Genomic DNA, 11,328 nt, shown 5'->3' on the forward strand with positions numbered 1-11,328 from the left:
TTTTTTTTTTTTTTTTTTTTTTTTTTTTTTTTTTTTTTTTTTTTTTTTAGTATCAGATATGCATGTTGTCTGACTGTTAGCAGGGCATGCTCTCTGATCTTAAAGTAATGCCCCACTCCCTTTAATTGTTAGAGCAGTTGAAGATATGATTTATATTGTAAGACATTCAGCTAAAGCAACCTGGAGTAGATTTATATTGTTTTTTGTATGTCATTTTTGATAGGTTTTTTTTTTTAAATTCTGAAATATTACTCGAGCAATGTATAATTCAGATTTTACTTGACTTTTATATTCTAGATTGGCCACAAGGCTATTTTATATAGACAAGTAAATATTTAATCATGCTGGTTTGCAAATTAGGACACTGAAATCCTAAAATTTCAGTGCTTCAAGTGAACCACTTTTTAAAAAAACAAAAAACAGTTATGTTGTAATTTTTTGTTGCCTTGCCACTTTGAGTATCTTATCTGAAAATCTGTTCCTTGCCATGTTTTTCTCCTGTAACATAAACTATGTGCCCTGTGAATTTCTGGGGACTGAATTTGAAATTGCTCCTGCCAACCGTTTGTGGCCTGGCGTGTATCTGAATGCCTGAATATCTCCCTGCTGAATGAATTTCGTATTCTGCCCTGAATTCACTCGGGTATATTGATTGGCTGGACGATCTTGGTGCCGCCCACTTGCCGTTTCCAGAAGAGTCATCGAAGGAAAAGATCCAGGAGTGTAGAGGATGATGAGGAGGGTCACCTGATCTGTCAGAGTGGAGACGTACTAAGTGCAAGATGTATAGAATATTTTTCAAAACTTATTAACTTTTCAGATAGAATTATTTCTTTTAGAATAAGATGTGAGGGGGCTTGGAAGTCTTTTCTTTCTGTCTTGATTTCTGTTTGTTTGTTTTCTGTTTTGGGTTTTTTGGGTGGGGGAATGTTTTTCTTCTTTTGTAGAACTTAAATGCTTATTCATTTTCCAAAATAGTAAATGAAGTTAATGAAATATAGAATGAGAGCTATAACTTGTCTTGATGCGAGTTCTCCAATAAAATATTCCAATTTAGAGAGGTTGCATTTTTTTTGTAGCGGCACAGCCTAGAATAATCTGCATTGATAGTATTTAGTTTTTTAAATAACTAAGTGACTTTACTATTTGCATGTCTGAAACCTTTTTTTCTCTTTTTAGATGAAATTGTTGCTACTTTGGGGGAAGGTGCTTTTGGAAAAGTAGTTGAGTGCATCGATCGCAAGGCGTAAGTCTCGTTCTTTTCATGCTTGCGACTTCTCAGTGCTAATGCAGCTTGGATTCTGAAATGCCATGCTATACTAAATACACATTCAAACTTTTTAATGTGTTGACTTTGTTTTAATTGGCATAAAAGCCTTAAAGAAATGACTCATTAGTTCTGTCTAAAGATGAAACTGATATGGAGGAACCTAGTATTCATTCTCCAAGTGTTGCCCAGAAAAGGTTTTGATCTCTACAGTTATAAGCAGCATGATTCTAGGTTTCTCAGGCAGTATAATTTCACAGTTATTGCACGTGGCTATGTCTTTTAAATGTAATGCTTGCATTAACTGTAGGTAACAAACTCTGTAGGTATGAAGAATGCATTTGTATTGAAATAATTGTTTGCAAAACTGATTTTGCTGTATTGGGCTTCTTCTAACACTAGTATGTGACAGAAGTAAAAATAAAATGGAAGGATAAAAATAAAGTGTTCTGAATCTGAAAATTACCCATCTATAATGTAACATGATGGACACTTCAGAGGGGGGAAGAGATTGAAATAATCTTTGTAGATTCTTTTAAAAGTAGTTTAAGACAAAAGCTCTTAATATAGACGAAGAGGCAGCTAAGATCATTTGCTAGTTACCTAGGAGCATTGTGGTTGAATTTTCCTGTGAAGGATGATTGCAGTGCACTACATGGAGGTTTTGCTATGGTTGTAATTACAAAGTTATGTAGTAACCACTAAAAAAACCTTCTGTTTTCCAGGGGTGGTAGACATGTTGCAGTGAAAATAGTAAAAAATGTTGATAGATACTCTGAAGCAGCTCGCTCAGAAATTCAAGTTTTGGAGCATTTAAATGTATCAGATCCCAGCAGTACATAGTAAGTACCATAAACAGTTTGGAAAATGCTTTTATTTTAAGATTCTCTGTGGCGTTCTAAAGTCCTAAAACTCTTTAACCAGTATAATTGTGTAATCCTAAAACAATTTTAAAAAATACCACTATAAAGTATTGCATTTCCTCAGTAATTCTATCTATAGCTGTGTCAGTTCCTTCCTTAGTCTCCCTGGCCAATCTCCATATTGCCTTACTGTTACTTAACTGTGTGCTGCTTGGTTATCTACACCTGCAGTCCTTTGCAAAGTAATCATTGTTAATTTTGTATGTTTGATTTGAATGATTTACCAAGATGTGTATATTTTAAAACTCCTGAGTCAGCTGTGCTTGACTCCTAGTATCAAGTGTACCTGTTCAGCCTATGGCCTGGCTTAGAGTGAAGTTCTTTGATTCTGACCACGTCCTATATGACCATTTCCTGATACCAACTATGACTTAATCTTAAATCCTGTAGTTTGATTTCCACTGAGAGCAGTGACAGTGGTGATCGTTGATCTGACTAAAAGATCTTCTATATTTTTAAGTGTGTTTTCTCTGATGTACTTCTTTTGCATCTGTTAGTTAGGTTATTAACCATCTTCTACAGAAATTTTGGAAGGCCAGTTTTCTGTAGACTAATATTTTCCCAAACTGGTTTACAAGGCTACAGGTAAATAAGTGGCCTGTAGACTGGTTTTAATTTGGCTCTCGCACCTTTTTATGGTGTTTAATTATAAAAATACACCAAATTGTTGAGGGCTGGCAGTAGTTGGGAGCCACAGTTATAGACTGTTCAAGTAGAACTGGTCTGCACCAGCTTTTATTTTTGTCACAGTTCAGAGAGCTGCTTTTCAACCTGTTCCTCAGGTTTTTATTTTGTATTTAGTGTTTTACTTGTAGCCTGCTAGGCTGACAGAAATAGTAGTGCCTCAGGCTCCAAGCTGAAGTAAACTTCCATTTTCTCTCTACTCTAATTAATGCTAGTTAGCAGGTTGTGTATCTGAGACAGTTGTGATGTTGTGTTTTTCCTGGTACCGTATTAAACTAGGTCATCGCATTTGCATACCGGTCACCTTTTTTTTTAATGTTGCACCTCAGCAGTCATAACATTACTGTAACAGACATAGGGCTGATAGCAAATTTTGCTATTTTTACAGTCGCTGTGTCCAGATGTTGGAATGGTTTGACCACCATGGTCATGTTTGCATTGTTTTTGAGCTTTTGGGACTCAGTACCTATGATTTCATCAAAGAGAACGGGTTTTTGCCGTTTCGGCTTGACCATATTAGGAAAATGGCATATCAGATCTGCAAATCTGTGAACTGTAAGTGTGTTAATGACTCCTTTTTTTTTTTCCTTATTACTTGTTTTAAAGCTGTTTTTCAGTATCTTGCTAACTTAACTTTTTCCTTCTGCAGTTCTGCATTTAAACAAACTTACTCATACGGATTTGAAACCTGAAAATATTTTATTTGTGAAGTCAGACTATGTAGAAGAGTATAACCCCAAACTAGTAAGTCTCTAGAAACAAACTGCTTTCACAGCTTATTTCTGTAACTTGTATTTGTGCATTTTCTAATGTATGTCCCATTTCAGAAACGGGATGAACGCACACTGAAAAGTCCAGACATTAAAGTTGTGGACTTTGGAAGTGCCACATACGATGATGAACATCACAGCACTCTAGTGTCAACAAGGCATTACAGAGCTCCTGAAGTTATTTTAGGTTAGTAGAAAACACTTGTACAATACTCCAACTATTTACTTCTGAAATTGTTTGTGGTTATTAATTCTAAAGCATAGAATGTCTTAAGCTGTTGATCTAAATTTCTGATATGCATTGGGGTTTTTTGTTGGGGTTTTCTTTGGTCTGCTTCAAATTTCAAAATAAGGTTTTAACTTCTTTGGAGCTGCTATTACATATTACTTTTTTTTTTTTTTTTTTAAGATAATACATTCCTTATTTCCAGTGTTGTGTTTGTGGTGCTTTCAGTTTCCATCTTACTTTTGTAGGTGGTAGATGTATAGTTAAACTTATTTTATTGATTCTGTATAGTATTGTTTGTGCAAGCCAGGTGCATATAATAAAGGACGGTTGGTTTATTTTCTGCAAAAGTGATTGAACCTTATAACTTCTGTTTTTAATAGCTCTGGGATGGTCACAACCCTGTGATGTTTGGAGCATAGGCTGTATTCTCATAGAATATTATCTTGGATTCACAATATTTCCAGTAAGTAACTATGAAACTTGCAACAGACAGGTAGTGGTGACTGGTTGATATGAATGGGGAGGGGCTGATGAGAAGGCACTAGCTCATAGACTTTAGTCAGAAGAAGAAAAAAGTTTTTGTGTTACAGCAAAGTTAAAATAAGGAGTTGCCCAGAACTGACCTCTTTGTTGCCATAGCATGGTACTAGCATGTAATCATAATGCTGTGGTGCTAAAGAAAGTATCTTGGCCTTAGTGCAAGATCAGAAAAAAAAATTCAGCAAATAATTATTAATTTAGCACTTAGATTCAGACTTTAAGTACTGGTGCTGCTAAACTTATGGTTATTTCATAGACATCAGGGCTGGAAGGGACCCCGGGAGATCGAGTCCAGCCCCCTGCCCAAAGGGCAGGAAGTCAGCTGGGGTCATAGGATCCCAGCAAGATAAGCATCCAATTTACTCTTGAAGGTGTTCAGTGTAGGTGCTTGAACCACCTCCGCTGGCAGACTGTTCCAGACCTTGGGGGCTCGGACAGTAAAGAAATTCTTCCTTATGTCCAGCCTGAAACGGTCTTGCAGGAGTTTGTGACCGTTCGACCTCGTCATCCCTTGGGGCGCTCTGGTGGTCCTCTAGCCTGCAGCAGCAGGCTGCTCTTGCCCCACGCACAGCTCTGGAGTATATGCTGTCCCAGGGCGCGTGCAGTGACAGGAGCTGCCACCCCCTCCTTGTGCTGGGTGCCCCCCCTCGCAGCTCTGTTACACTCCCCACCCTGGCTGTCCAGTGCCTGCCCCAGCCCCACTCCCTTTACTGTGGGGGAGGGGGGCATGGCAGATTGAGGCCCCAGCAGCGAGGGAGTGTGTGGCGCACAGGCAGGAGCACTGGCCAGGGTGAAATGGTGCCCCAACTAGGCTGGACGGTGGAACAAGAGGAGGCCTGGAGGGCACGTACCACCCTAATCCGTGTGTGGGGTGGAGGCAGTTGCCACTGCAGTACACCTTGCTTCCTGCTGCAGCTGCCCCAGGAGCAGTGTGATGCCATGTGCCTGCAGCTGCTGGGCTGCCCTGTACCCTCTGCCTGTCTGGTAGTAGGGTGCATGTGGCATTGTGCAGCTCTCAAGGCAGGGGTGCTCAAAGCCCCAGTGCTCAGTGGCAGCAGCCTCTGTCCTGCACACAGATCAGAGGGGCACATACCCCCTGGGCCCCTGCTTGTCCAGCCCAACCCGGGCCCCACTCGCCTCAGCCCCTGCCTGTGCCCTGCTCCCTCCCTCAGTGCTGGTGCCTTGATCTGCACCCTCCCCACCCCTTCCCCCACAGACCTATCTGCTGGGTGGAGAGGGGATGTGGGTGCATGTACACAAGTGCTCAGCCCCTCAAATAATTTTTTCTCCTGCCAATGGTGCCACATAAATGTTGGGTGGTTCCTAACTATTGCTTAGTTGAAGAAAAATACTTGGTTATAATTTTTTTTAACTTGCTGAAGCAGTTTATCAGCATATGGTCACTCAGATGAAAATTCAAATTGTAATCTTAATAAATAGTCTTTAGCTATTATTTAGGAAACATGGGTACCAGAAAACAGGAATCTAACCTACAGCATAATGGTTAGCTTGATTAGAACATCATCTCTGCTTGAATAGACTTAATAAATAAACTAAGCACATTTACTTTTCTAGACACATGATAGTAAAGAGCACTTGGCAATGATGGAGAAAATACTGGGACCATTACCAGTTCACATGATACAAAAAACCAGGTAATTGTGCATTTCTAATGTCTTCCCTACCTGTGAATAACACTTTTGAATTTAAAATCTTCCATTTGTGCCTGAAATAAATGCTTAAAGTTGAGACTATCAGTCTAGCATTCTGTGTCCAGTTTAGTAAGGGGCCAGGACAGTTACATTTTTTGCTTGGCTGGGGTTATGCAAATGTGCATAGACTCTTAAGGGGGCAGTAGCTGAGCACCTTGTCAGCTATAGATGCTGGACAGAAGAATGTGTTAATGTTTTGCTCTGAGGAGGAACTTGTGCATTTTAGCTGTGGCTTTGTGTAAAGGCAGGGGAGGGACTGTAGTGAGCTGCAGTTGAGCTTCACTGCTTCCAGAATGAAGAATAGTTTGTGTAAGAAGTTTGCCTACAGAAATTCTGGGAGTTTTTTTTGTGCTGCTGCTGCCCTTCCTATATTCTGAAGCCTAGTTTTGGGAGAAAATTGGGGAAGTGCATTGGGGATGTTGATCTAGCTTCTGTTCCATTCTTTCTTGTGCATCATTTAAGATGCTCTGCTTTAGTATCAAGAGCACTGTATATGAGTGGGGATTTTTAAAGCTTTTTTGCCATATCAAACTTCAGATCAGAAAATCTTGGGCCAAAAATAGCTCTGGTCATGCATGGTGTTTATTTGTATGTGATGATTTACTTCAGTGAGTTGAGTAACGGATCCCTGGTGCCTGGTTTGTTTTTGTTTCGTTTAATATCACTTGGCCTTATCTTTCTGATTTGATTCTTTTTTCTTCATTTGAATTATCAGCTAAGATAGTATTACCCCCAACTCTAGTATTTCTTGCTGTTCTCAGTCCTATCTAGTGTTCCTATAATATAGTTAAAGGAGTTAATATTAAGTCTTTGTTTGAAAATACCAGTTTTGTCTTATGTTCTTCTCACTTTCTTATAAAATATTATCCTATTACCAGTTCCTGCTTGCTTTGCTACTTAAACTGTGCAACGATCATGCAATAGTTTCTCATTATGAATTTTTCTATGTCCAGGAAACGCAAGTATTTTCACCATGACCAACTAGACTGGGATGAACATAGTTCTGCTGGTAGATATGTGTCTAGGCGCTGTAAACCATTGAAGGTAAGGTGTCAACTTCTTGCTTTTTCTTTTTTTTGCTACGGAAGATGCTGTGTAAGCTTCTTAACGTTTTTCTTTTTCTTTCTTTCAGGAGTTTATGCTCTGCCAGGATTCTGAGCATGAGAATCTGTTTGACCTGATTCAAAAAATGTTGGAATATGACCCAGCCAAAAGAATTACTCTTGATGCTGCCTTGAAGCATCCTTTCTTTTCGTCTCTATAAAGCAGGATATTAAGTAAAATAATCTGCACCTCTGTATAGTTCTCCAGTGGAGATTATAGACTGTGTCAGTCAACAACAAACACCATTTTAAATATTTATTTTGTACAGTTAGCTTGGTAAATTTCCTATTTTGTATGATGAATGTAGTCCTTGTTTGAACATTTAAGTTTATTGATCCTAGTTGTTGAAATAAACTTTCTGGACATTCTCTTGCTATATAAGTTGTCAGATTGTGACTTACTGTCTCAAAACACATTTCTAGATTGTTCAAGGACTTGGCTTACCCTTTGACAATGGCTAGCATTTCCCTGTTGCATCCTGACCTAGAATGATGCTGGAAACTAACTTGTCTGCATTAGACCACAAATAGTTTAAGGCTGCTCATCTTAATTCTGTGTGGAAGCTAATAATAGTTCTTTAAAGGTGTGTACTGTTTGTGTTTTATTCCTTGCAAAGATTCTTCTGTGTGACTGGTGCCAAAATAAGCATTGCTGTTTCAGTGTCTTCACTGCATCTGACTCCTAGAAATAATGTTTGCCTAAACATGCACATTTAGTTAATTTCAACTCCTAGTTATAAAAAAATCTGTTAGATCAAATTAGTAAGCATTTTTATTTACATGCCTTTGGAGTGAGTGATCACCTCCAAAGCTTGCTAAATATAGTGGGTAGCAGTATGGCAGTTGAGTAGGGTGCAGGGTTAACATGTGGCATGCCTGCCAAGCAAGTTTTAGCCCAGTGGTCTAATCCACTTAGCAGGCAGTTATGCATGTATTAACATCTGAGCATCAGAAATAGGAAAGCAGGGGAATAGCAGTACTAGTGCCATCTCATACATTAAATATCTTAAGTAAAGTAGCAGTGTTTTAAATAGAAACAGCTTTTTTTCAAAAACCTTTAGTGGATGGGCTAGACACTTGTGGAAGAAAATGCTCTTGTCTTTAGCTGGCTCTTATGCAAGATGTTGACACTGCTTGTTTTTTTTAGTCTTCCATAATTAAGCTTTACTTATCTATATTAAGATATTCCTGCAGTAGTCCTAAAAAACAGCAGTGTTTAATACTGGCTCTTTAATTTCTAATTTCCTGGGGGGGTTATGAACCAGTAGCCTATCTTGCCAGTTTGACTCTTAATTCAAAGAAGAGAGGCAATGTCCAGAACAAGAACCCAGCTGCAATAAAACTATGGATAGCACCTGTTGCTGAAGGCCTCACAGGGAAGTGAGCAAAGTGTGTTCAGGAATGTTTGCAATATTAAAGTTGGTTGAAGTCCTTTATGGGAGTTCTTAGAAGAATGAGTACCGGACTACTACCAAGCACAGTTGTTCTGGAGGGTAGGGGGAAAACACTAAAATAAGTGAAAGAATGGTCTTTATTAAAAAGAAAAAGGAGTCTCTAGAAGACAAGTTACAAAACAAAAAGCAGACCACTTCATATAAGCTGACAGACATCCATACACTGAAGTTTTACCAAGATTACTCATTTAACCAGTATTTTACTGACAAGGTTTTTCAATTACTTTTTTAGCCTTAGACTGAAACACCATAGCTTCAACACTTGGTTTATCCAAAACCTGCATTAACTAACTGCATTTTGTGTTCTGTAATTCTACCTTTATGGGACAAATATTTAACAAGTAGAGATTGAAGTGGTCGGAGGGAAAGATTTCTGGCTGAGGCAAGGCAGAAATCTTTTAGAATATTCCAGAGCAGTATGCAGTACAGAAAGTAGTGTTTGATCATTGTTTTTGTCCAATGACTGGTCTAGCATTTTACTTTTTTGCACTGCAACTTAGCTACAGCAATTGCTATAACCATCTGTAAAATCAGCACAAATACATGATATGTGAACGTATTAGCAAATATTTCACTTTGCAGCCCTTTTACCTATTCTATTGGGAGCTCATAGAAACACAAAGCAGATGCAATAAATGCCAGCAGGCTGAGAGAGAACACTACTATCCCACTTTCAAAGTACCCACTTGTTTTGCCTGGCTAGGAAGTGCCTAAAAAGGCAAAATACACTAGACAGCATAAAGCAGGCTGTACAAGTTCTCTCCTCATTCACTAAAATGAAGTGTTCTAGAAGACACTGCTACTGAATAGTGTTCAAAACCACCTTGTCAGCTGTCTGCTACCGTTCACCTCCAAAGAGTGGAGAACACCTAGACACTGCATAAAACAGGGCTGAAATTTTGTACCATCAAGCTGCTTGAAGAATTAATAGAGCTTTCTATACTGCTTAGTACAGACCTCTCAAGTTCCACACACTAATCACCACACAAAGTCTGTTCTTTTGACTTTGTATATATATTTTACACTTTAATTTGCAAACAGTATTTCCATAACAAATCTCATTACCAAATCATGTCTGCTTGTAAGTGTTTATATAGAAAACCCAGGGATAAAATGAATTTCCTTGTGGAAAGCCTTAAATTACATTATTACAGTAGAAAATACAGGAGGTAGAATAACTGAAGAGACTAATGCAATGTTAAGAGTCAAATCTATAGCTCCTGTAAGCTACTTAAAACATGGTTAAAACAAAACAAACAAAAAAAAAACAACTAATCCCAAAGTATTCAATACCTTCTTAGAAAAAAAAAAACAAAACAGGTAAAATAAATTGGTTATGAAAGCCCTTATATCATGCTTGATACAGGGAGGTAGGATGTAGGAACCAGAAGAACACATGGAGACATGACATTTATCTACAGCTCCTGTTTGCTTTACTGAGGACAAGTTTCACCAGTCAGTCACCCTCTTCACTGTCAGATCCCGACTCTGAAAAGTGAAAAATCTGATTAGTAATTGATAGGGACTGCAATCCAGTAAAACACATTTTAGAGACCTATTAACAATGCTGCCAATTTAGATACTAGCTTTTACAAGTCACCAGGTTATGCACACTCAGTTTACTCTGAAATACTTATGGCAAGAGCACTACAATTTTAGCCTTGAGACAGGTAATCATTCTGTTGTGTATGAACCCTTACAATTGTATGGGCTTGAAAGCAGTAGGGGAAAAAAAAAATTAATTATTTTTAAATTAAGAACACCAGTTTTACAGACTTGTCCATTTATTTGGAGGGCACTCTGAACTAACTTTCTAGAGACATGGCTATCACCTACAGAGCTTTATTTTGGAGGGCAGAGTCAAGAGCATGATGATGTTACATGCCCTTAACCACATGTTAGATTCTGATGTCCTGCATCCAACTGTCTGAACTTAAAACAGTTGTAAATCCAAATGGGCACTCTGCCAGCATACAGACTTGCTAGAGGAGGGGAAAAGATGGCTCCATTCTGGTTGCCTTACCAACAAGTGCTACTTAGGAGTTTTAAATAGAGGCTAAAAATTACTAAATCCCTGGTTCGACAGTAAAAACTAATCAGAATTTCTTGACCCAATGATTTTTGGGCACTTCAGTACAAACCAAAAGTTATTGCTTACCTTCTTCTGCATTCTTGAGCCATTCAACAAATTTTTTCATTTGTTCAAGGAAGACACTTTTTCCTTTTGCAAGATGAGCATCTTTATACCATTTCAAAATGGGTTCTTCACTCAGAACTTCAGCTGGTTAAACAAACAAAAAAAGTAGATACTATGAGAATTGTTACTGTCAAGTTACAACTTTGGTTTTTGAGGGCCAGCTTACCAGGCTCTGTCTTGTACTCCTGCCTCAAGGTGGTGTATATAATTCCCCTCCAGATCTGAAAATGGGCTAACAGCAAATCTTACTTAATTGCTTATTTATGCATTTGATTACAGTATACTCATTTACTCGCCTAATGGGGGGCTTTGTTGTTTATTTTTTTTAAATGTACAAAAGCAACTTGTGTACTAGAAAAGTGGTTCTCAGTCTTGTTAGGCTTAAGGCATCCATTGACAAAGTGTGAGCTCTTAGCTCTATCACCCACCTGACTGGCCGGGGTGGGGGG

The 11,328-nt window shown here is 38.5% G+C and overlaps 2 protein-coding genes across 4 annotated transcripts in view; one reads left to right on the forward strand and one right to left on the reverse strand.

Annotated features, from left to right (window-relative positions):
- The window catches only part of CLK1 (CDC like kinase 1), a 9,929-nt gene extending 2,326 nt beyond the window's left edge, over positions 1-7,603 (forward strand). Inside the window, exons 4-13 of the mRNA XM_019553802.1 lie at positions 694-784; positions 1,180-1,246; positions 1,993-2,109; positions 3,263-3,429; positions 3,524-3,618; positions 3,702-3,831; positions 4,254-4,336; positions 5,989-6,068; positions 7,079-7,169; positions 7,258-7,603. Of these exons, the coding sequence (XP_019409347.1) occupies positions 694-784; positions 1,180-1,246; positions 1,993-2,109; positions 3,263-3,429; positions 3,524-3,618; positions 3,702-3,831; positions 4,254-4,336; positions 5,989-6,068; positions 7,079-7,169; positions 7,258-7,389 (1,053 nt within the window). The 3' untranslated portion in view covers positions 7,390-7,603. The remainder of the gene's footprint in view (positions 1-693; positions 785-1,179; positions 1,247-1,992; positions 2,110-3,262; positions 3,430-3,523; positions 3,619-3,701; positions 3,832-4,253; positions 4,337-5,988; positions 6,069-7,078; positions 7,170-7,257) is intronic.
- A 1,309-nt stretch (positions 7,604-8,912) lies between these two features.
- The window catches only part of BZW1 (basic leucine zipper and W2 domains 1), a 37,333-nt gene continuing 34,917 nt past the window's right edge, over positions 8,913-11,328 (reverse strand). For all 3 annotated transcript variants that reach the window (XM_019553804.1, XM_019553805.1, XM_019553806.1), the window contains 2 exons: positions 10,841-10,963; positions 8,913-10,170 (listed from right to left, as the gene is read on the reverse strand). In XM_019553804.1, the coding sequence (XP_019409349.1) occupies positions 10,139-10,170; positions 10,841-10,963 (155 nt within the window). In that variant the 3' untranslated portion in view covers positions 8,913-10,138. The remainder of the gene's footprint in view (positions 10,171-10,840; positions 10,964-11,328) is intronic.

Source organism: Crocodylus porosus, unplaced genomic scaffold (genome assembly GCF_001723895.1).
Source record: "Crocodylus porosus isolate Cpor-Errol unplaced genomic scaffold, CroPor_comp1, whole genome shotgun sequence".
In the NCBI taxonomy this organism is placed as follows: domain Eukaryota; kingdom Metazoa; phylum Chordata; order Crocodylia; family Crocodylidae; genus Crocodylus; species Crocodylus porosus.